The sequence below is a fragment of the Letharia lupina genome, assembly GCF_014066315.1.
Source record: "Letharia lupina isolate WasteWater1 chromosome Unknown contig_4, whole genome shotgun sequence".
In the NCBI taxonomy this organism is placed as follows: Eukaryota; Fungi; Ascomycota; class Lecanoromycetes; order Lecanorales; family Parmeliaceae; genus Letharia; species Letharia lupina.
Window position 1 is genome coordinate 893,963 of NW_023502973.1, and position 24,490 is coordinate 918,452.

Here is a 24,490-nt window from a genome sequence, read left to right on the forward strand (position 1 = left end):
GCAAACCGGACGGGATACCGCTTAGGATAGAGGCATTTCCTTTCACCGGTCGTATCCTCACTTTTCGAGGATTTATCCAATAACTCTAATACCTACACCGATCACGCCTTGCCACCCAATATGCCCATCGCCTCCGCCAAATCTTCCTCCAACTTCTTCTCCCATACCCACTTATACCTCGTACCCAGATTCTCTCTCAACTTATCCGCATCGTCCCACACCCCCTCTTTCTCCAGCTCGTACAGCTCCCCGGCATCCCGACTCGTCGTCACGAGCTTCTGCGTCCGGGGCCGCCTCACAGCGTCGTATGCACGGAACGCGGTTTCGATGTCGGAGGATCGCTGCACGGCTCCGAGCAGATTCGACAGCACGTACGCGTCCTCCATGGCCATGCCGGCGCCGGCGCCCTGATGGGGCGTGGACGCGTGCGCGGCGTCTCCGATTAGGCACGTCCGGCCTTTGAAATAGGTCTTTGCGGGAGGGTAGTCGAATAGAGCCCACAGGTCCGGCTTCTCCATCAGACTTAGGATTTTCTTCACGCTCTCGCCCCAGTCCTGGAAATCGGCTTCCATGGTTTGCCGATCCATGGGCAGGACCCACTTCTCATCCTCCCATTTCCCGTCCTTTTTCGCGTGGAAGGCGACCACGTTCATGATCTCCCCTTTTTCGATCGGGAACGTCAAGACGTGTCCGTGGTTCCCGAGCCACATGACGCTGTTTCGAGCCAACTCGTCGCCCAGCAAGCTCACGGCTTTCTCCATCGGTATCAATCCCCTGTACGCATACTTCCCCGTGAAATCCGGATGTGCGGCTCCATCCTCCTTGCCCAAAACTGCATGTCGCAAGTTGCTTTTGACGCCGTCGCAACCCACCGCTGCGCTCGCCTCGGCTGTTTCGCCGTCCGCAAAGTGCAAGCGCACTCCATCCTCCAGCTCTTCAACCTCCACGACTCTCTTCCCAAACGTGGCATTCTCACGCGGCACCAGCGCCACCAGCTCATCCAAGAAATGCGCTCGGTGTATACAGCCGTTCCCAGGGTCCGCCGCGATCACCGTGCCCACCTTCTCCCCCGCCTTCCCGATGCCACAGTCCATTCCCGCGTGAAAATCAAACCACACCGCCTTCTTCTCCTCGTACCCATTGCTCGTCGCCCTCTTGCCGTAGCCTTCTTTGATCTTCGGGTCAATCAGGCTCATGGCGCGCTGGGAGTTCGGCCCGAAGGCGACGCCGGCGCCGATTTCGGAAAAGGCATGCGCGGATTCGTAGACGTGGAAGGGGACCTTGCGGCGGAGGAGACCAATGGCGAGAGCGAGCCCGGCTATACCGCCGCCGCAGATGGCTATGGTGAAGGGTTTCTGCCCTGGGGCGCTTTCCGGGGCAGGGTGGGTCATGGTGTGTGATGGGCGAAAGGGTTGGCGGCGACCAGAGTGGTTGAGAATGAAAATGAAGAGAGTATTGAAGCAGACATTGGGGACTTGGAGGACTTGTGAGAGGGGGAGCTGGTGGGGTCGGAAGGAAGCGGAAAGTGTTTCTGGATGCGATTGCGGGGCTGCTCACGAACGGTATGAGTGATGCACTTTCTTGATGCATGTACTTATTGAAGTTGCTGTATTTTGTGTTAACGTCCCGAAGATTGTGATGCTCACTCCGGCAGTCCGGCAGTTGGACAAAGACCCGAGCCACTCGGAGTTACGTCAGGACTCCCGAGTACAGATAGCGTATAAAAACCAATAACCACCAAGGTACCTTAAGTCCTCAAGGTGTAAGGTAAGTAATCTAAGGTATGGTTTCCAGAGGGGTCGAGGCGAAGCAGCCCTTAGCTCGAGAATTACTCACGGTGTCCCGGCCCACTCTCTCAACGGCACGACGTCCTCGATATAGATTCAGCCTTGGATTCATCAATACGATACATCTGGACAGGGGACAGACGACATGAGAAAAAGGCTTATTATTAGCTGGGCGTTAAAATTACTATACTCAATCTCTGTACTCTCGGGAGTAAGCATCCCAGTCATTTGCCCATGAATTATTTCATACAGGAAACCGATCCGACGACTTGAATAGTCAAAGTTGCGCAGGAGCTTCCTCCGATGCAGGTCCAAGTTGCTGTGTTTCAAGGCAACTCTGCAGCTAACCTGGGTCCGACTGCTTCCGACTGCTTCAATAGCTCAAATGGAGCTGTCAGCCTCTCGCACTGCAGAATTGCTGATCGATCAAATGTTCTTGCGACATAGCACACCCTGCTCCTCAAAGCTGTTCTCGACGGTCGAGATGTATTGCAGAGAATTGGTTGAGGAATGCAGATCAACATGTGTCCACTCCGAGAGCTCACGGGTACGAGCTGGGTTATTGTTGCGAGATGCCCGTTTCTCAAAGCTGTGTAACTGCATGGCCGAGATGTTTTGCAGAGAAAAGGTTCATTTTGATCACCATGCATGCATGCTAATCACTTCACTACTCTTTCAAGACAGTTTAACGGGGTGCGGTGGAACGGCGACAGCTGACAGCAGAAGGACTTCATGCAAGGCAGGGAAGATCAACGCCCGGCGACGTGGGATCCTTCAAAGGTCTAGACTCCAAAGTGTAACCATCACACAAGGAACTTCGTCTGCGGGAAAAATCCAGTCGGGTCGTTCTTGGAAGTCTTAGGGTTGAGGTACTGCTCATACTACTTTCAATGATCCAGCGTCAGACCCTCAGGCTTTGGGGAGACGCTGTATAGAACTTCGATGTTTTGTCTCTTTTCCACTTGAGGGGAATGAGGAATGCAGATCAACCGGAGCTCTCGGTACCAGCTAGCAGCCTCTCAAAGCAGTTCAACTGCACGGCCGCGAATGCTTCGAGGAAGAGCCGCGCCGGAACTTTCGCTTCTCGCACTTCGTATGGATCGTACATACGTGACAATCTGACATCATTGTACTCCGGCGAGATTATCACAAGGGGCGAAGAGAATATAACGTCGTTAGAGTATGCGTGCCTCTCAGGCACTCGTTCGTGAGGGGACGACTGGTCGCCGCCAGACCCCGGCGAAGTTGCTGAGCCAAAACCGCGGACACTCCCTAACCCGATCTGAAGGGGTGTACATGTATCGAGAAAGGGTAAACAAAAGAACGACAAAAGAAAAGGCTAATGCGGCGAAGTGGGGAACACGATCTTGCATCGTGACATCAACTAATCCCCTCCTCGGCATGATGGTGCAAAAAACAAGACGTATCGCATAGCTGCCGTGCTGTCGGAGAGCTGAGGATCTCTTCAGACTGACTGGTCCTGGTTTCCGTTTCGTACTGGCTTAACAACAGCAGAATCTCTGGCTTGAAGCCTTCCGTTTCCGCGATAGTCTTTGTTGAGCTGCATCTCCGAAGGCTTGTGCGCATGGAGTTCTACAAGCGGTCCTGGCTGCTCCATCTCCTGCAAGCTCTGCTCGTTCAGCTCCTGTAAGGCCAAATAAGTGAGCTCGATTGGACGAGCGTCCTCATGCATCTCCAGCACGTTGAGGTCTGCTCCATGAGGCTCCTTTGCTATTTCGGACGCAGTTGTGGGTTTCGCCCATTGAAACGAGTTTCGACTATTACGGCGGCCACAGAAATGAGAAAGGCTATTCTGGCGTCGCCAACCACGCCTCCCGTAATGACGCCAACGCTATGCTTAGATGCATGGGTTGTTGGGAATAAGGGCGGTGAAGCGGATGAGGACGGTGAAGCCGATGTGATGTTGGGCGAAGCTAAGTACTGAAGTCAGTAGGAACTTTTGTATCAACATTACGGCCAGGGGATGAGACGAACTACTGTAGATAGAATTTGTGAAATGCGTGATTTGCAAAAGTGCTGTAACGCCTGGAGTGAGACGTTATAAGTAACTCCTGCGACGCTTTAGCGACTTTCATCCCAGAGGAGTTATACCACTTCGGCTTACCGTTGTGATTGTGCGTAAAATTGCTTCAACACTTCCAGCTGCTCGTACTGTGGCGCCGGCGGTGTACTGATTGGCAAAACTCAATGTTGTCACGTCAAATATTGCCAGCCCCTGAGCGAAAGGGTCGGGTATGCTGTCAAAAGGACTTCTGATCATTTCTGGTGGGGCTGCACCCGTGATGTTGGAATTGGAGTCCACACCTCCAATGGAGATTATCTGACTTCCTCCCACAGAATTCCAGGAATACCCGTGCCGAGCGTTTTGAGGATTGTAAGTGAAATGCTGGTAAAGTAAGGATGTTGATCGTGTCATACTGGATAGCCGTTGATCCAAGATCCCCATTTCATCCTGCGTGAACAATACTAACAAATTGATGGACTCCGATAAGGGAAGGGTGGTGATAATGTATCCTACATCTCGTAATTGATGTCTTGAAACATTAGTACTTCAAGACGCACAGCGATCCTCCTGTCATGCCTAGACGCAGCTCTAGAGATGAAGCAATGAAGCCTCTGATGTAACGGGAGAAGGCATCCGATTGCGGCTCGATCGTTCCGATGATTGGTAACCACACCACGGGACTATTGTACAACGTATGTTACCGACTGGGGCAGCGCTTTGCAGGAGGAATCTCGCCAATTCTATTGTATAGTCTACCGGGCGTCAGTCACTTGACGATCCCAGAGATGGAGGTGTGGTTCACGGTTTTCGTGCAAAGGCAAGAGCGATCTAGATCTCGATATCCTAGTCGCGTGCGGCCGCGCTCCTTTTCCCTGTGGAATCTTACGAATTGGAGAAGTGCCACCTAATTCCACTTGCTCCTCTTCGCGGAGTCGATCCACCAGTCATTACTCCAAAATCTAAACTCATAGCCTACATGCACAAAAGGACCTGAATGTGCACAGGTCTTAAAAAAGGATCAGCCAGTGTTGTTAGAGCTTGTCTTTGAGATTCTGAGAAGTTACGGGCTCCATTTAACCCAGGATCGAACTATGAGATCCGCCAGAGGACGCACAGGTTCCATTGGTTGGCCTAGCCGGTAAGGCATTACTGGTCTTCTAGCATCATTGACGCTGCCTGTCAATCGAGCTGGAGGGGGTTCTTTAAAGGCGTGTAAATCTTTTCATCGCCTCGATAGTGATTGGACCACTTGGTCCGAACACGGAAGTCCATAGAATGTTCTATTGCATAGTACCGAGCGCGTCGATTGGCTAGTGAAGCTGCTCGAATTTTCTTTGCATTAGCCGCACGCCACCTATACACTATTTCGTCGACTTGATCTGCCACATCAGCACTCTCCGTAGACCGAATAACGGATAAGATCCATCGAACTAGGGTCGTGTTAACCCATCGGCCTGCCTGAAGGGGTCGGATAAGCCCGGCTCGAGTAAGCGCTCGTGCCATCATTACTGATGGTGGCCCTAGACGTTCCTTCATATGCTGAGTATAGCATTTGTGTACTTTCCTCAACGCCATTCGTGGAGTTATATGTAGCACCGTAGAGTAGGCGAGCGCCATCCTGTCTAGAAGTTGTATACGGAAGTTTGAAACCCCTTCACGGTCCACGGGGAAGCGCGAGCGGCGACTCTGCATATAGTACAGCGCGGTGCTTGGATGGCTCCTCGGGTTTAGAATCATTCGCTCGGCAAGCTCGGGACACCTTTCGAGTCGCAGTCTTGGGTAGAAGTGGAACATTCGCTCCGCTAGGTGCGGCTGTTCCCGTGAATGCTCCCTGATCGTGTACACCACGTCGCTTTCATCAATGATAGCATGGAGCTTTCGGGCCTGCTTAATAACCTCGATGATGGCCTCGGATTGACGCAGCATCTGCAGTACCTTGAATACTCGTTTGATACAGACGTCCAACGGTTCCGAGGACTCTTGAGCACACTTGCGTGCAGCTTGAAACATGCTAACCCAAGGCGAGTCTGTCCCCTTCGTAGAACAGAATCCATCGAAAAGATACCGAGCTCGAGATCGACCAGATCGCGTTTTGGGTCCGACCCAGTAGCGAAGTATAAAACGGGCCTTTTCTGGGTCATCCAATTGCTGCAAGTATGGAACAGCTACTTTCGGCTCCTGAGTGCTCAGAAAAAGCTCAATCTGCGTCTTGAGAGGAATCTTTCGGCCAAAACTAAGAATGTTTGTCATAAAAATTGCAGACCACCATGTGTAAAGCAGCTGCATCGTACCAGCCTTAATAGCAGGCATACGGATATGATCATTAGTCAAAGCCTCGGTCGTGATCAAAATAACCGAGCATGCTAGTTCTTGTGGGAGTCCCCCTATCATCTCCAGAGCCCTCGGCATTACCTCCAAAAACCGTGTTTCCCGCTTTTGGTGTTCCCGTAGTGAAGCGCACGCATGGACAACTCCTCCAATAAACGCAGAGATCTTCTGATCTGTGCCCTCCAGCTGCGATTGCTGCATAGCTTCAATCAAGCTGGATCCCAGATCCAGCGATTGGCGTGTCAATGGTCCTCGTGTGATAGACTCTAAGAGTCTAGACTGTGTCTCCGGTCCCAAATCCTTGAACCCAAATACCGAACTCGCTTGGAGGCCCTCAACGATGGATGCTATGAAATTGCACTTCAAAGATTCATCACTGGCGGCATCACTGACACGGGATACGAATCTCAAGAATACGAGGATGTCCTTCTCGGTCTTCAGGCCAAGGTACAATTGCCGTCTCATCCACTGTTGCAGGAGAATCATGTCATCAGATTTTAATCTAATCCGTAGTCGTCCCTCGCGCTCCCCTTTTCGTAGTTGCCAATCCAGTAGGAAATTCAAATTGCCAGGGGTGCCCAGAGCCGCATCTTCCAGTGCATGTAATAGAACCGGAAGTGGCTGTCCAGCATGGCACAGGCTTGAAAACACGAGCTTGGGAAACATCCGGAAGTCGATGCCGTAATCAGCAGCCCAATTGTATAGGCCATCGACATCCCTACATTTCTTCAAGTCTTCCCAGAACCCGGGGTTTACCAGCAAGCCTTTGCGCCGAAGATGTGCATGTCGCTGCTCGAGGTCCTCTTCGTTCTTAACACCTTCGATGTCCTCGTCTTTTTTGGTTTTTTCGACGCGCTCATCAGCCACAATAGGGGGAGGGTCCGTCAGCCAAGATGGTAGGGGCGCGGCTTCTGCTCGTAATTAGCATATTAGCAAGCCATTGGACTTGACAGCTTCCATATACCATCCGGTCTCTGTGGTAGAAGGAGCGTAGGGCTCTGCCATTTCCACTCCGCACGCTCTGGCGCTCCTAATCCAGGAAGCACGCTCGGATCGAAACCTCCACCATCTCCAACTTGCGCAAGATTCATCATGCGCCGCTTCGATGCTCTTTTCCGTGCCTCCAGAGGACCAGGCGCAAGACCCACATGCCGTCTTGGTATCCTGCCATGCGCAAAGCGGTGCATTGCACTGTTGAGGACATCTTCGCTGATCCAGACGTGGTCCTTTGGGGCCTTGAGACGGAGCGGTAGGCGGCAGACATGTCTTCTCAAAGACATATGGAGCATCGATTGATCTCATCATGTATCAAGATCTTGTACCTAGATCTAGGATGTCACATTGCGTAGTAGTATGTACATGATGGTGGTTTTTGTTTCCTGATTTCTTGGTCTCCCAGATTTTAGCTTCTCTACGGACATGACTTTATCTTACGGAAATGACACATTTATGATTACTTCAAATGTTACTGTAGGGTGGGTGGTCGGGGTGTTAGGTTAGGTAGCCGAAGACCGATTTTGATGTGTTTTGAGACTGGTTCGCGGCGTGAAAACCAGCGCCTTCCGTTTCTCACGCAATTTCGATCACAATATCGCTACTCGAGAGGCACCCCGTTCCCATAGCCCTGCACCGGGCGCTGAAGCTCAGCGTAACGGAAACCATTTCGTGATGATATGGAGGAGTCTTGTTATCAGACCTTTTTACTCAGTGTTTGATGGATCGAGGATTGGCGACCTTGGCGACAGTCTGCAACGTGAAGGCTGTTGCGATAGGTGAACAAGCAAATATGCTAATGCAAGACAATGTAAACAAGAGACATATGAGTATAGCGAGATATGTCCACAACACAACTTGCCCTCGTTTGGAGGTCATGCCTGTTATCCTCCGATTTTGAATATTGAATGTAGACCCGCCGAGGGGGACATGACTACTAAAGGAGCAGGGTTCTCTCCTAGGTATGTTGAGGAAAAGAATGTTTGATCTGTCAAGGATTTTGGTCAAGGGACACAATTGCGCAGAATTCGAAACAAAAGATGATTATTGATATCCATGATGGTAGGAAGGTGAGGTGTGCAATTCCACGTCAATAGTACTCGTCAGACGCACGATGACCTCAACCTGCCAAAGACCTCAAACGAGGGACACAGTAGCAGAAAAATCGAAACAAGCCAACGATATTGAGAAGCATGGTGGCAGGAAAGTGAGGTGCGCGACGAATCTTCAGCGTTAACGGCACATATCAGATGCACGGCGACCTCAAAACACGATCATCACGCTTAGCTTCAGAGAGCCAAGGGGCTATCAGACCACAGAAGTGCTGGGAGGCTCTGGCGAGATAGGCGTGAGAGGTAGGATTTGGGCGATTCAGCCCGCTTCCTGGCCTGATGGCCGGTCCGCTCACTTCAAATCGTGCTCATAAGGTTGCATTAATGGGAAAGGAGCGCAGACAGAAGCGTGACAATGGTCCTTCTCCAAATGTCTGCATGGGCTTACCGCGTCTCCCTCAACCTTGGCGAGGACTGCTTAGGACTGGAGACTGATGGAAAGCAGGACCTGGAAAAGTTGAAGATGTGAAAGTGATTCAGTTCTGTTAGTCTCTACAGCCTTGTCCGTGCAAGCTTTATCTTGGTTTAAGGTACGAGTACCTCAGTACTACCCTGCCTGACGGGAGGACAGCTCGGTCGGTAGATGCCTCGTAAGTGTTTCGTGTAGCGCCGAGGCTGATCCTTTCGCTTTTCACTCTTCCTTGAGCCCAAAGAAGACTATCAACATCCTTTACGATTGGCTGGCTCTTATCGATGGCTAGACGAGCGAGTGGTTTTCGGACTTCGACGTGCAATGTGTAATCATCACAGCTCTATAATCTGACCACGTTGTTAGCTTGAGATGGCTCTAGGCCTTACTGGCTGCCAATCCTCCAGAGATCTTGGTAGAGTACGCTACGGTACTAAATCATTTGTGGTGGCCTGGTGGCCGTGGTTAGGGTGTAAGGTGATTTGGGACACTAGATGGTGTCTGCGGCAATAAACGCCAGCCAGGGAGGAAGTCAACAATCAAAACATGGGAATTTTCTGTACCTCAGGCCTGACGACGATAAGGTACAAGGGAGCGAGGAGTAGGGATAGCTGACGACGCATGCTCCTATGACAGTGGTGAACCGACCTTCTTTTCAATCTATTCCTGGAACAGCTACTCTTGAGTTATGACAGAGTGGTACAATTACATTGGACACATATGTATCAGTCTGTGCTAGCACTTCATGTGGATGCCATGCCGTAGCTCCTCTTCCCTAAGCTCGAACATAACTTGCGCCCCTGTGAAAAGAGCCGCGCAAGCGAATCCTAGAAATACCAAGCCTGGATCTAAAGTCAGCGTTGCGGACCTGAAACGGTTCTCAATAGACGAGGTGTTACCTGAGTAAGACCCGACAATGCCCTGCACCAATCCTTTAAGTCCATCAAGACCTACAGCAAAACCCACAAGGTTGGCCGACATCATCATCAACACGTTCCCAACAGCTCCCACTCCGCATATCAATCGGTACACTTCCTTGTGATCCTTCCACTTTTGCTTTGGGAACAGGAAGCCGGCCAAGGTTTCCGGGAGAACGAAGAGCGAGATCAGCCATCCCCACAGCAATAATTTTAGCTGAATATCATGCCACATTGCCACGAAGGTGAAAACGGCCAAAAGGTTGACTATTCCTCTTATTTGACCCCATTTTCCGCGGGTTCCTGGTCCTCCACTCCCGCCCATTGGGATATAAATGTAGCGAATGATCCATCTATTGAAACTACGATGCCATCCTCTCCAGAACGCGAAAGTGGAGTAGTTGTCGGACATGCAGCGCACGACATTCTCGGGAGGATCGATGCCGTCAAGCAATGCCCAGAGTCGGAAGAAGCGCCAGGGTAGTAAAAGCTTCAACCATATGTGATGAAGATTAAAGTAGCCCAACATGCTCAGCTGGAATGGCGTGTATACCTGCCATTCTGGCTGCGCTTTAGAAATTGCTACAACATATATGAAGTGAATCATGACCTCCATGGACAGAAGCGCAATAAAAAAACGGATACCATAAAGCAGATTCCTACTTCGAGTAATGCTTCGAGGGGTATATCGCTGTTGTGAAATATAATCGTTAAAAGTCAAAATTGGTCCTGCGAGATAGAGAGGCGAGTACAAAGCATAAGCAAGGTAGTTGCGAAAAGAGTAGTCTTGAGATTTTGCCGGGAGGTCGACCCTGTCCCTCTCTGACAGGTTTGCAGGATCGAGCTGTTTCTTCTTGTGGCGGTCAGTACGAATTTAAAGCTATCATTTGGTCCTAGATTCACGAACCTCGACTGGGCTACTAGCTCCTCGATTGAAACTCCAGACGTAATCGAAGTTAAAGCTGATCAATCGTAGAACTGTTACGTTGAAGAGAATCTCCCATCTTGGAACCAATCCCCCGTAGCTGTCAAGGACGGTGCCCCAATTACCTTTTGGATCTTGCTCATCCTGTTTCTCCAAAGAAGCGGACCGGGGGAGAATGATGCTTGCAATTTCGCTGTACGGATAGCCCTTGCCAAGTTCGTTGGCGAACAAGATACCAATATTGAAGAACCACGTGGCTACGGGCACGTATTCTTTCTTCAGCCGCGTTGCGAGAGTGTAGTTGATGTATAGTATCAGTAAGACCTTTATTGCCGAGAAGCCATGCAGAGCGAGCAGGAATAAGACACTGAAGCCCACGTCAAAGGAGATCCGTTGATTCATTCGCCCGTCGGCCGTGAGGGATTCTGAGGCTGAGCCAGCTGGCGTTTCATTGCCATTCGGTAGGGATCTTGAGGAGGGATTGAACGCTGTATTGTAGACGGAATCGAAGAGTCTCCGTAGAATGGGGTGTAGTGCCATAACGATGAAGAGGTATGGTACATTGTCTCTAAAAGTTGCATACTGCTGATCTGAATTATCAATTCTGCGGCCTGGGATCCAGCCAGGAGATAGCAGAGGAGAGAATTTGTTATAATTCTGATGAGAAGCTGTACCGACCACATCAGTCTGCGGAGCTCCAAGGGAAGCGAATGCATCCTTACGCTTAGAGGCATCGTAGGCCGTCTTGAACATAAGCGGAACAGCTAGGAGGACGACCAAGCCATGGTATATGAATTCAGGAGACCTCCATCGCGGTGGAGATGCCCCCTTAGCTAGCTCATCGGCTCCGCTTCTGCCTTTCTTGTAGGATGCCTCATCTGGTGAGGGTCTTGCGGGATCAATGCGTGAAGTAGGAGTCTTGGATAAGGATGTGAACCTGGTATCCAGGGTATCGAGAGAATAGAGCCTCCCGGCATACTGTAGTAGATTCATGACATATTGCTGGACGTAAATCGCGTGGCCTGGACCAGAGTTGGAAGTCACGAGAGCTCTTGGTGTCTCAGGCTCTCAGCCTGTGAAGGAACCCTGCCGTCGATCGCCCGCTGCAGGAACAAGCCAAGCGGCCGCAACCTTGTAAAGGCACCTGCAACTCTTTCAATTTAATCACCCTCTCCTCAAGACCTTACCAACTTCGCGCAACTGCAGAACTGGTGAGTCAAGAACCCCTTCTCTATGTACTCATTCCTGGTACCTTCCCCCTTCGAATCAACCTGCACATTGGACTGTATCCCTCAAGCGGGCACAACAATTGCTCCACCAGCTCCTCATTTGCTTGATCCAAACAATGTTCAGGTCACTGATCAACACAGAACTTCACTCGGCCATGGCTACAGGCCAGGCGTCGACCAAGCCTCCCGATGCCAATGAGTATGGAGGAGGTATGTCACAGAGCATATATGCCCATATTACTTCTTCGCTACTGACTTAATCTACCCAGATGAAATATCCGCCCTTGTCCTTGACCCCGGATACTCGACGACACGAGCTGGCTTTGCTGGGGAAGACGTCCCAAAATCTATTGTACCTTCCTACTACGGCCTAATCCCATCGGAATCCACACCCAAGCATGCTAAGAAACTCTTCGGCGACAACTCGATAAACATACCGTTACCCAGGATATCGATCAGCAATGTGATGTCAAAGGAGGGCACTGTGGAGGATTGGGACACGGCCGCAAATCTATGGGAATACACAATCACATCACGACTCACGAACACAAAGCCTACACCACTCGCATCTAATGGTCTTAATGACCCGAACGAGGACATCGCAATGGAAGGGGTCGAAGAGCAAGAAAAACCACTGGGCGAGAACCCGCTACTCATGACCGAAACCGGCTGGAACGCAGGCAAAGATCGAGAAAAAGGCATAGAAGTAGCCATGGAGAATTGGGGCTGTCCCGCCTTCTGGCTTGCCAGGAACGGTGTCTTAGCTGCGTTTGTCTCCCACCTCTCGTGTCCAAACACCCCTGCTAACAAGTAGTAGCTTCGCCTCTGGCAAACCCACAGCCCTCGTCGTCGATATGGGTGCTTCCACCATCTCCGTCACACCCGTTCACGACGGTCTCATCCTCAAAAAAGCTGTCACTCGCTCCCCCTTGGCCGGTAACTTCGTCTCCAACCAGCTGCGGCTTCTCTTCGCATCCTCCCAACCACCCATTCCCATAACGCCACACTACCTGATAACCTCCAAGACGGCTGTCGACGCTGGTGCCGCGGCACAAGCTACATATCGTACCTTCGCTACGGGAACAGAACCCCATCCCTCGTTCCGGCATTTTCAAGAAGAGCGCGTGCTTACAGAGTTCAAAGAAAGCGTCGTCAATGTCTGGACGGGACCAGGAAGACTTGGTGGGCATTCACCGCAAGGGGGTACGAATATGGACGTAGCGAAACAACACCCAGGCAAGCCGTTCGAGATGCCTGATGGTTGGAACCAGATGTTCCCTGCCATCGACCGGTATCGCGCAATCGAAGGCATTTTCGACCACAAAATGGCTCTCTCGGACGCCAACAACCCTCCACCCTCTCCAGGTCAGACTATCACCGCACTCATCTCATCTTCTCTATCACAAGTCGACGTAGACCTTCGCCCACACCTTTTAGGAAACATTGTCATCACCGGAGCCTCCAGTTGGTACGCAGGATTCACCGATCGCTTGCAGCAGGAACTGCAGGCCGCGCACCCCGGGGTCAGGGTGCGTATGGTTGCATCCGGGCAAATGGTGGAAAGGAAATTCGGGAGTTGGATCGGAGGGAGCATCCTGGCGAGTCTGGGGACGTTCCATCAGTTGTGGATTTCGAAGAAGGAGTATGAGGAACACGGGCCGGGGATAGTGGAGAAGAGGTGTAAGTGAGGACCGTGATGTTTGCGGAAAAGCGAGTCAGAATAACGAAAACCCGGTTACAATATGTATTCTTAGTCGTCTTCTCCATAACGTCCAGATGAAAGAAAGGAACTCTGATGATTGATTTGCTCCAAGACAGTCTTATAGTTTTGCAGGTAAGGTACAGGTACTTATGTCCAAACCGCCGTCCTTAATATCGCGCTAGAAGATGATACGCCAATTGATGAGAATCTACAAATCCCTTTAGGGCTTGGCTTTCCAACAACGTTAGTATATTGCCAATACAAGTATCTCGGTCTAGACGATACTGCCAAGCAAACACGGTAGGTATGACTATACTACTGTACAAGTTGCACGTCAAGCGAGCGCGGCAACAGACAAATCATCAGTGCAAATACGCCTTCCCCGTCCCCATCCGATACACCACCCTAATTCCCACCAATCTGCCCTTTCGGGATCGGCCGGATCCAGCTCAAGGACAGGTTGATGCAGATAGTGATGATGCCGATGACCCAAATGGTCTTCTCGTAATCGGTGCCTTGGTAGCGGAAGATGATGGCGAAGATGATGCCGCCCAGGTTGCCGATGCCGCCGGTGCAGCCGGAGACGATGCCGTTGGCGAAGGGGTGCACGTGCGGCACGAGGCCGAAGATGGCACCGTTGGCGCCCTCGAGGAAGAAGGCCATGCCGGCGATGAGGCCGAACATGGTGCTCTTGTGCTGGCTGTTGGTGAGACCGATGGCGATTTGGAACACGCCGGTGATGATGGAGTAGGTGTGGATGAGGTATTTCTTGCCCCAAACGCCGGTACGGGCGTATATGGCGTCGGAGAGGAGACCGCCAAGGGGGCGACATGCGACGTTCAGGAGACCGAACATGGCGGCCCAGCGGCCGGAGCCGGTCTGACCGAGAGCTTTGAAGTTCTTGAGGTAGTAGGCGCCGAGGATGGAGTTGATGGACAATTCGGCGCCGAAGGTACAGAAGTAGCATCCGCAGGTGACGAGGGTTTGTAGGGAGAAAACGACGGGCATTGCTTCCTTCCAGGTGGGTTTGCGGACGATTTCACCGCGGGCGACATCGAGCATCTGCTGTTCGCCAATTTGAGCTTCATGGTCAGAGCTACCCTTGCGCTCGCCGGTGGCGTCGTATTCGATTTTTGCGTCGGGATCCCGGGTCGGAGAGCCTGACTCACGGGAAGACGACTTGTCGGCAGTGATTTCTCCTGGAAGTTGGACAACATCACCGGTGATGCCATGTTCAGCCAGATTCTGCTGGGCGGCGAGGTGGCGCTCGCTCCATTTTCCTGTTGGGGTGTCGGGGCATACCAACAATAACGTGACGGTGACGGCGACGATAACAATGAACGGGACGATGAAAGCCACTCGCCATGCCTTGTGGGGAGTCAGGCCTGACTGGTGGACCAGCGAGTCGAAGATGGCGGGCATCAAAAAGTATGTGACACCGCCTCCAGCATTGCCGAAGCCTGCAGTGAAAGAGTTGCCCGTGCCAACGACGTTCTTGTCGAAGAACCCAGTCGACCATACTTGACAAGGCACAAAGCTACCGCCAAGGATACCGACGAAGAAACGGAGAGCCAAGAGACCTTTGGCGTTGGTGACCGCACCTGCAAGCACAGTGGGTATGGAGCCAGCCAGCAGACAAGCTGCAAATGTGTATCGAGGGCCATAGAGATCGCACATCGGACCAGCAACTAGTCGGACAAGGAGACTAAGAGGTATCAGCCACGTACCGCCAACGTAATCTTGCAGCTTATCTTACGTAGCAACGAGCGCGATAATATTAGAGTTGGCAATGTCGACTTGAGTGAGCTTCAAGTCTTTCCCGATGGTAAGCGTCAACTGAGAGAATGTTAGATTGCTTGCGGCTCTTCAGGAGATTGAGTGTGCGTGGCAAACGTACGAGTGGTGGAAAGGCATACTAGGGAACTATTAGCAGGCATTTCCCAAGAGGGACTGAAGTTTGGAGGTCATACCCAACTCCAGAATGCTACAAAGAATCCAAACCAAGCAAATGTGAACACACGACCATACATATTAATGGGGTTGAGCCCGGGAATCGAGCGAGCTTTCCGGTTGACCGGATTGACCACTGGGGCCCTCCATAACGTTGTGATATCATACATTATCGTGGGTTCTCAAGTTTGTCGAGACTCTTGGCTATGGAAGGGTAGAAGTAGAACAGAATCCGAAGAATGTTTGGGGAGGAAGGTGCCTTTGTGGAAAGGCAAAGTATTTGTACAAGAGAAAAGACCGAGATAATGGAGGGTTAGATGGTTAAAGATGGGAAGAAAGATCTGCTTTCTCCGGGTTTATCACCTGTCACTCCCCAGAAAGTGACGATATGTCCGCGGATTAGGAAAAGAAATGGAAGATCTGTAGACAAGACAGACTAGGGATTGGCTCGTAGGGATTCAACTTTGAGGTTAGAATTTGGCATTCGGCGGTCCTGATAAGGGAAATTTGAAGCCACAGGGCGATCTGACAGTCGGCCAGATCTATCCCCACGGCGTCTTTGGGAGTACCAGATGGCAATGTTTAAGGTAGGTATTTGACAGCGCGGAGATGCATGTGGGAGGCGCACAAGTAACCAAATTCGTGTGATGCAGAGCCTGTGTAGTGCAAGCCGTGAGCAGCACGGGGGGCGGGATAGATGTCAGCATACATATCATCGTGGATATACCACCAATTGACGACGATGGACTCCTTATCAAAGTCTCTGGGGCCTAGATCAACGGTGGCTGAGCTGAAGCGATAGGAGGATTGGGATTTGGGAGTCAAAAAAGACTGATTACTTTGATAAGACGTTTGGCATGTCCAAAACCCGTGGACCCGCTAAACCCTTGGCTTCCCTTATCTCGAACGTCTTTTCCAATAATAAAAGTGGATCCGAAGCAAAGTCCTTATCAGCACCCCTGACTTTCCATTTTGTTAAAAGTAGATTGGTCCGAGCCTTGATTACTTATACTGTATTACATTTACCCGTAGTGCCTGCGCAAAGCACTGATCCAGTAGGTACTTTAGGTATATCCAGATCTACCATCTCCGAGGATGGCAAAAAACATCGAAATGTATCATGGAGGGTGGCATGCCAAGCCTGCATTTTGCTGCAGCCCGGGAGGATGTGATCGGGCAGAAACGACTTGGAAATGGCGGGGTGCATTCTCTCCTGTCGGCACTTGGTTGACACTGTGGCAAATGTGCGTCACTCGTCTCGTGGCATCTGCAGGGCATTCTGCACTCTGCTCCATCTTCTTCTTCTTCTTCTTCTTCTTGAATGGAAAGTGTCCTGCGTCGGGTGAGGTGCAATCGACGAGCTTGAATTGGGCTGACGGAAGACTGCCGTTCCTGCACCCACTGGTTTGGTCCTTCCCGCTGGGAGGGGGACCTCGGACCATCACTTCCCCACGCCAAGTCGTCTCGCTTGTCAACCAATCAAAAGCCTGCCTAAACACAACCATTCTTCATTCTTTCTTTTGCCATCTTGACTCCTGGAGGTTGGAAAGTTTACTGATTGCTAGCAACGATCGGCCCAGCTTGATCGGCAAAGACACGATAACAAAAGGCACAAGAGGTAGGTTATAGGGTTACCTGGTTTCTGGCCGACACCTCCGTAGAGTCGTCGGTAGATTATTATCACACACCCAGCAGGCCTACATCACATGAATCGACAAATTCAGCAGAGACATAGACCGGACCGGAGAAGTGAAAATCAAGTTGAAGAGGATTGAAGTGGGACTCCGTGACTTTAGCGTATTCGTATGGCCGAGCGTACGAGTCTGAGGTGGACACGGGGGGTTTTTTGATGAGCAGAGGTGGGGAGGTATCAGCAGTAGATTGAGAGATCCAAGCACGGTAAGACGTCGGTGGGGGCGAAGGAACATAGGGTTCGCAAGGTTATAAGACCGGAGGCTCAGATCAAACGAGTGGAGTGGTCAATCGAAGCGGTCGAAAGAAGAGAAGCCGGGCCAAAAGAAGTAGAAAAAGACGATTTAGATAATGGTTGGAACAAGCACAGCAGAGGCTCGAGGAAATAATAGCATCTGACGAAAGTATTCAATGTCAATTTCTCGAAGCGTCATATTTCACCCCAACCATGCTCATGCTTGCCGTCGCGCGATCACCACCCTCGACATCTGACCCAGACATCCACAACTTGGTCTCGCCTTTCTTCAGGCAGGCTTGAATCAACAACCAGATACCACCCAAAGCCCGCGCCAGCGACACAAGCGTGGTTGGGCCACACCCTTACCTTTTGGCCGATCTTCAACTCTGCCAGCTCATGGCTTTCACGCTGTGAATCCTTTATCAATATACCATGTTCCTGACTGATGCGTCCGACCTGCCAGCCTTGATGATTTCGGATTTAGCATTACTCTTTCGGGAGGCATTTTGAGTTGCGAGACATGTCTTAGGAGCAGAATACTCTTTAAACATGTCTGACGACTCATAAGATAGCATGAATGGGGAAGAATTTCCTCGGAAGCATGACGTACCAGACCTCCCTTCAGAATTGTTCGTAGACATACCCCAGTCACTGACGATGCCCCATCCGTTGTACGATTTGCAAGGGTCACGTCCCAGCGCCAACGATCCAGCTGCCATCAGCGCTTCCGGACTGTCACGACTTTCGTACACGCTTGCAACTTCAGCCATGATGGTCAATGCAATGTCCGCGGTCGACAGGCCTGAATTGTCGTATTTCGGATTGGCAGGTAGAGCCGAGGGACTGGCTTGCGTGGCCAGTTGTTGCATGTCTAGGAACGGATAGACTCCAGCATGTATTTCAATGGCATGAGTGGCTTTGACACGTTCAATTACCTTCTTCAACTTGGCTATCTCTCCTCCCATTGGAGATTCTGCTTGAGCGGATCTTTCAAGCATGTTCTCTATAGACGTCGCTGTTGGGGTGGCTCCCACTGAAAGGACGTATTTCTGGCTCATTGGCGCGTGATCGCGAGCTTTTGAAGCATCGTTTGCCGCTTTCTCTAGTCCTTCAAGCTCGACGATGAGGAGTTCCATTGCGCCAAGCGCAGAGTCACCTCCATATGAGTGGCCAGCATGACTGTAGAAGCCCAGGAGTTCCACAGTCCCGCGAGACTCGTCGTCGAGAATGTCGATGATGAGGCAATTGAATTTTTCGGTTCCGACCACCACTCCTGCTCGATGATAACCCGTATCAATTTTGACAAACACTTTAAGTGGAAAACCTGCCACATCCCTGAATGCTCTAGCGGCCTGAAGCTGGGATCTGTTGTCCACAAGGACGCTTATGCTTTCGCTTCCAATCTTCTTGCCCAAGTGCGCTAACCGTTCGATTTGAGAAGGAGGTAAGGGGATACCGTAGAGTATCTGGCATAACCCTTCAGAATCCGAAGATGCGCTTGGAGAACCTGTTACAGTACTTACGTTGACACTTCGCCGCGATTCTCGACTTGTCAAGAGGAAGTCAGACAGATGCTCGGCCTCTGCCACCGTTGAAACAATTACTTTGACATCATTGATTCCGTCGCCAAGCTGCAGTTGGGCGACTTCCACGGTCTTAGTATTGATCGATTAGCTTTAGAACTAGATGAATGGCAAAAAAGACGTCGATGGATACACAGCGGCGAATGACCCAAGGAGATGCAGATTCATTCATTCTTCTTCATGTCTTCTACCGCCGTTTTCTCGGAAAGTCTATCACATTGAATGGCTTCGTAATTGACTTCTACATAAGTTTTCCATACCCGCGTGACCACAGCGGACTTGTCGGAAGACTGTGATCGCGGCTATTATGTTCGAGCAGACAGATCGACGAAGCTGTATTTGAGGCACACAACGGACAGATTTCGATAGGCACATTGTATACGTAGACATGCTCAAGCCCATTAACATTAGCCACTTGCGCGACAGATCCCACATGAAACAGCGCATGGATTGAAGAATCTGTTCCTCAGTGGATGGAAACTGTACACAAAGACAAGAAAGTGCGGACGTATACCTTGTGGGTCTTGACATGAGGCCGGAATCCGACCTGGAGAGCTTCACACGCCTTCAACATTTGGAGGCAATTCCTTTTCACGACGGCCTTATCCAGGACCGCGGCCGGCGTGGGCACATGTTCCAATTCCTTGCCGACAAAAGCTTCGCGAAGCTGCGCCTGGGATGGAAGGGGAAGAAGAGGTTTCGCATCAAATGCCATTTTGGTAGAATGTTTTGATGATCTGATCGCAATCGCAATCGACGGCCAATAAACTTAATCTTCGCCGTACTGTGATACGCTCCCTCTAGTTATGCATGATGCAACTTCATCCGTAATAGCTTTTCCATTTGTGCTGGTCGTGTATAAATGCTCACCGCCAAACCCCGTATTCCCAAGCACCTTCGTATTCTTGAAGAAATGCTAAATAAAGCCGATAGTATTTTGATACGTGGTTTCGCTAGCTGTTAACGTGGTAAAAGACGTTGGCACGCGCTTTTTCGCCAATATAGATGGGTTATCTACCACCCAAGATGAGATTGACCGTCACGGGTATTGTATGAGAGAGATATTTCGTGTCAGGCTGACAGGGGCAGATTTCGAAACACAAATCATTCCCACTAGTAGGTTTAGTTGAGCTTGGAAGCTTTGAATGACAAGTGCTAAGTCAATGCTCCCGAAGGCGTAGCAAGGACCCTTGCCAGGCCCTTCCCTAAGCCTATTCATTTGGTCACCTTGGATAGACGGCTCGTCCAAATTTTATGAAATTGCATTGACGATTAATTACAGACACCGCTTCAATCTTCTATCTTCTCATCATCATGTAATGAACCTTGCGAGCGAACAGCTGTCTTCCCTCGCCCTCCTTCCAAAGCTCATTCTAGAGTACCTGCACGTCGCTTTACATCGCTTCTTGCTCTTACGCGTTGCCTTTTGCATTGGACCGCTTCTCCACATGGGCTATTTTCAGCGATGCGGTTCCAGCGACTGACACCACACCCACAGAAGGAGGACCCGACGCCCTACCCTTCCACCCCCACAATCCGACAAAAACGAGTGGTCCGCGCTTTGCTTCCCTGCATTTGAAACATCATAGATCCGCCCGTGTGACACCGAGGCAAGCAAGACATACATAATGGTAATATCTACAATAGAAGAGGGGAGGGAGAGCAGTGCGTGGGACATACCTGTCACCATGGCAGAAGAAGATATGGAGAGTGGTTCCGAAAGCGAGTTTGATACCGCCCCCCCCGTGCATCCGGTGCCTACAATGCAAGGCGCCTTTGAGGAATCTATGAACGAGACCATGAACGATGACGAGCCAGAGGTGCCAGATCGATACTCCAAGGCAGATTCGGTGACGAGGCGGAAGATGCTGCTGGAACAGCAAGAATACGAGCGCACAGTGGCGGGACGTTGGAAGCAAAAACCGGGAGAAAAGTTCCATCCGCTGTGGAAGCTTGTAGCTCAGATCTCATTTGGGATGCATCTTCTGCAGCAGGGCTTGGCCAAATCGGATGAGGAGGTTCTCAAGATACTACAGACACACGTCGATGAAGTCGACGGCTTCCTCGAGCGGACCACCGAAGACTTTGATCTAGCCCAGAACGACATCAATGAGCGCATACGATACCTCAAACTCCCACTGGAGCATGGCCAAGTCTTCGATCAGATGCTCGCAGATCGGCCTTTCCGTGTAGCGATTGTCGAAGGTAACGAGAAGATCGAACATATAATAGACCGAACAGCAGCAGCTATGAACGATGCTTTGAAAGATGTACAAAAGGGCCTAGATGCGACAAGGGAGCTTGCAAAATACATGACGAGAGTCGACAAGCAGTGGGAGGATCGAACAGAAGAACACGACTCTGTATACCTAGCCATGATCGGGAATACCGAGGGATGGACGAGGGCTTTTTTGACTCTACAATCAAAAGGGGGACATCTGCGAAAGGCTCTCGTTCAACTGGGAACCATTGTTGCAGAGATGCAAAGAAGAGCAGGTGCTGCAAGTCGAAAGAATCTGGCAAGCTAATTTCCGACAAGAATGCGTCTACTTTAGCTAACAGAGCCAGGTGCCTCCTTCGAGGCCGGTCAACGGCAGGTACAATGTCGAGCCACGCGCTGAGAGTCCACAGCATACAGCAACTCCCCCTAGATCGCCATTGAAGACATTGCCGACAGGTCCTGATCCTGCTGCTCGCACAGCTTCATCCCAAAGATTTATTAAGACCTCAGTGAATGAGTCCGCCACATCCTCTCCTCGGATGGAACAGACACAAGCAGGGCTAGCCAGTCCAGCCATGAGGCGTGATCTTGCGCCGAGAGCTAGAAGTCCAAATCCTGTCGTGCCGTCACGAAGTCCTGAACCATCAATGACTGCGCGAGGTCAGCAACCGGGCTTGTCTACGAAGACTTCACAAACGTTGAGACCCGTCCGAAGCCCAGAGCCAACAAGGACGGCGAGAAGTCCAGAACCGATAAGGTCAACGAAAAGCCCAGACCCGGTGAGATCGGCCAGAAGTCCTGTTCCAGATTTATCAACCAAAAGTTCACAAACGCTGAGACCTGTCAGAAGTCCAGAGCCTACTAGGACGGTTAGAAGCCCGGAACCGGTGAGGTCAGCTCAGACTCCGTCACCAGCGCCGAACGACCATCTTCAAAGCGAAAACGAGGAGACGGAGCCACGCGCCAAAAGTCCCAATACTGTGGTGCACTTTAAGACTCCAGCTCAAGTAATGGCAGGGATGGCAGCGGCATCCAGACCTCCAGTCCCAGAACGATCGGCTTCGAGAAGGAGATCAATCACTGAGCAAGCCCGTTCGCTTCTCCGCATGAAGCCTTCGTTTCAACGAAACGATGAAAACGCGCTTTCCAGCACCAATCTGCCAATACAAAGTCCTTCTGGCGAACCTACGCCAAAAAATCGCCCCTCCAGTCCTATCGTCGCACGTTCTTCCTCGACTCGAAAAGCTCAAGCCATGAGTATGTCGACTTATTCTGCAAGTCCAACATCGCCAATGAAAACCAGCGATTTTCCCCCTGACCGTGGGGATAGTCCAGTCTACACCAGAGCGGGAAAAAATGTCCCCACTCAGAGTTCTTATGGGGTACCGGCTTTCCCCGCGCATTCTCGGACAACCTCCCTTGACCGTGCAATGCCAGCTGGCTCCGCGTGGCTACCAGGGCATTCTCGAACACCATCTCTGGACAGTGCTGTACCAGCTGGCCCCTCTCAACAAATAGAGTCACCCGCTAGGACAGAATTGCCACCAATGGCTCGTTATGCTAAACCTGTTGCGGCGCTCGACGACTCGGAAGGAAATGTAAATACTGCACATCCGTTGCTCCAGAAAGCTCGACACACCAGGTTTGCTACAAAAAATGCGAACGATCTTCCTCTTCGCCATTACAAAAGCCAAGACGCCTTCACGCACTCAAATCCTGATCTATCGCAACGGCAGACAGAAGGCATGGTACCACCAAAACGATCAAGTTCTCTACTCTACAACCCTAATACACGATCCATTACACCTACATTTTCTAGCGCCCAGACCGCTATAAGCTCTCCATACCCCAACCGATTATCGTCGCCTGAGACCAAAAGATCTCCGACTCCAAACCAATTACACCAGAATGACTCAGCGATTAGTCTAGTGGCTCGAGCACATACCGCTTCCGCTGAATCTGAACTGGGAATCCACCCAGCCCATCGGACTCCCGAACCTCCCTCCGCATCTACGGCAGCCTCATCTCCCTCGCCCTCTACAACATCCTCGAGAGCTGAGCAAGGTGCGACGCCACCTCCAATAGCTACAGTGCGCTCGCCGAAAACCAGTGATGCAACCATAACGTCTCCAAAGGTTCCTCCACCCTCTCGCTTTGCCCCAGCTGCTCCATCTCAATTCCAAAACACAACAGCACCCACAACCAGCAACCATTCCCGAGAAGCCTCCAAAGACTATCCTCCTGAGTCCAATCCCAAGTACAAGACCACCGCCACAAATAACACACCGTTTTACTTGAACCCTGCCTCATCACAAGCTCTCCTCGATTTCTTAGCTTCAACTCCTCCACCCTCTCCGCCGCATCCGGGCACCAAGACGGAACCAGGCACTCCAGCAACAGCCTCGGCAGGCGCTTTCTTCAACCGCGCTTATATAGCCACGGAGAACCGTGGAGGTGAGTCTAGCCCACCTCCACCTTTTGCCGTTGGAAGGGGAAAAGGAAGCATGGACGCACTCCCAAGAGCCAAGACCGGCGATGGTATAACGCGGGAGAAGAAAGGATGGAAGAAAATATTTGGGGGCGGAGGCGGCAAAACGGAGAAGCAGATAAATGGGGTAAATGGCAGCATGGAAATGAAGCAGAAGAAGAAAAGAGATTATCGAAAAAACGTCGAGTTGAGTCAGGTCTATGGTGTTGGGACCGGTGCACAAAGCGTAGATGGGAGGATTGGAGATGTGGGCAAGGATGGTAGTGGATATATGGGTTTAGGAAAGGACGGGGTGTGGATATCGAGGAAGAACTTTTCGAAGACATAGCATTCGATTCTTGGGGATGGATGAATAGATAATGATACCACTTTGTAATATATTTTGTGTCGATGGCGTTGAGGAGCGTTACGAGCGACATATTCCCAATGACACACGTCATATGTACGTTATGGGAGTCTGTGGTATATAATAGCTTCAGCTTTCTGATCTGCTTGGTGCTCGGTGTTCACCGGTCCTGGAGGAATGACTTTAAACTACTCAATGCAAGTCCTTCGTACAGCATGGTTTTCATCTGAAAAACACGTTACGCAAGAGTTATGCATCATTGACAACTGTATACATCCTAATAAGAACGTCGTCCATGTGGCATTCTCACGCCTGCAGTCCACCTATCTTCCGCCTGCGGGTGCCGTTGAATTGTCTGTCCTTCCCTCAAGTCTCTGCAGTGCTCTTGCCAACTGCCAATTTTACACCCGTACCCTTTGTGGTCTACAACACTGACACTGTCGGTCACATCAATTGGCCTGGCGTCCCAATCGTCGACGTCCACGGCCCTACTGCCGTTCCCCAACATCGTCGAGTCTTCGGCATCAGACACGCAAGATAGCCA

The 24,490-nt window shown here is 51.0% G+C and overlaps 8 protein-coding genes across 8 annotated transcripts; 2 read left to right on the plus strand and 6 right to left on the minus strand.

Moving 5' to 3' along the window:
* Window positions 1-101: 101 nt before the first annotated feature.
* Window positions 102-1,391, minus strand: HO133_007843 (uncharacterized protein; the record flags this gene model as incomplete). Its single annotated transcript, XM_037298713.1, has 1 exon — window positions 102-1,391. One exon carries the CDS (start codon window positions 1,389-1,391, stop codon window positions 102-104), a length of 1,290 nt encoding a protein of 429 aa, XP_037156049.1.
* A 1,381-nt stretch (window positions 1,392-2,772) lies between these two features.
* On the minus strand, window positions 2,773-4,224 carry HO133_007844 (uncharacterized protein; the record flags this gene model as incomplete). Its single annotated transcript, XM_037298714.1, has 3 exons — window positions 2,773-3,069; window positions 3,259-3,600; window positions 3,913-4,224. The coding sequence occupies 3 exons, from the start codon at window positions 4,222-4,224 to the stop codon at window positions 2,773-2,775; spliced, it is 951 nt and encodes a 316-aa protein (XP_037156050.1).
* Window positions 4,225-4,992: 768 nt separating this feature from the next.
* HO133_007845 (uncharacterized protein) lies at window positions 4,993-7,421 on the minus strand (the record flags this gene model as incomplete). The annotated part of the gene is made up of 2 exons (XM_037298715.1): window positions 4,993-7,052; window positions 7,106-7,421. The coding sequence occupies 2 exons, from the start codon at window positions 7,419-7,421 to the stop codon at window positions 4,993-4,995; spliced, it is 2,376 nt and encodes a 791-aa protein (XP_037156051.1).
* A 1,969-nt stretch (window positions 7,422-9,390) lies between these two features.
* HO133_007846 (uncharacterized protein) lies at window positions 9,391-11,490 on the minus strand (the record flags this gene model as incomplete). Its single annotated transcript, XM_037298716.1, has 3 exons — window positions 9,391-9,497; window positions 9,555-10,425; window positions 10,480-11,490. 3 exons carry the CDS (start codon window positions 11,488-11,490, stop codon window positions 9,391-9,393), a joined length of 1,989 nt encoding a protein of 662 aa, XP_037156052.1.
* Window positions 11,491-11,842: 352 nt separating this feature from the next.
* Window positions 11,843-13,414, plus strand: HO133_007847 (uncharacterized protein; the record flags this gene model as incomplete). Its single annotated transcript, XM_037298717.1, has 3 exons — window positions 11,843-11,936; window positions 11,996-12,494; window positions 12,544-13,414. The coding sequence occupies 3 exons, from the start codon at window positions 11,843-11,845 to the stop codon at window positions 13,412-13,414; spliced, it is 1,464 nt and encodes a 487-aa protein (XP_037156053.1).
* Window positions 13,415-13,833: 419 nt separating this feature from the next.
* Window positions 13,834-15,548, minus strand: HO133_007848 (uncharacterized protein; the record flags this gene model as incomplete). The annotated part of the gene is made up of 4 exons (XM_037298718.1): window positions 13,834-15,133; window positions 15,185-15,264; window positions 15,326-15,343; window positions 15,399-15,548. The coding sequence occupies 4 exons, from the start codon at window positions 15,546-15,548 to the stop codon at window positions 13,834-13,836; spliced, it is 1,548 nt and encodes a 515-aa protein (XP_037156054.1).
* A 1,994-nt stretch (window positions 15,549-17,542) lies between these two features.
* Window positions 17,543-19,606, minus strand: HO133_007849 (uncharacterized protein; the record flags this gene model as incomplete). Its single annotated transcript, XM_037298719.1, has 4 exons — window positions 17,543-17,772; window positions 17,919-18,774; window positions 18,832-18,963; window positions 19,406-19,606. 4 exons carry the CDS (start codon window positions 19,604-19,606, stop codon window positions 17,543-17,545), a joined length of 1,419 nt encoding a protein of 472 aa, XP_037156055.1.
* A 913-nt stretch (window positions 19,607-20,519) lies between these two features.
* On the plus strand, window positions 20,520-23,928 carry HO133_007850 (uncharacterized protein; the record flags this gene model as incomplete). Its single annotated transcript, XM_037298720.1, has 2 exons — window positions 20,520-21,254; window positions 21,454-23,928. The coding sequence occupies 2 exons, from the start codon at window positions 20,520-20,522 to the stop codon at window positions 23,926-23,928; spliced, it is 3,210 nt and encodes a 1,069-aa protein (XP_037156056.1).
* Between the last annotated feature and the right edge of the window lie 562 nt (window positions 23,929-24,490).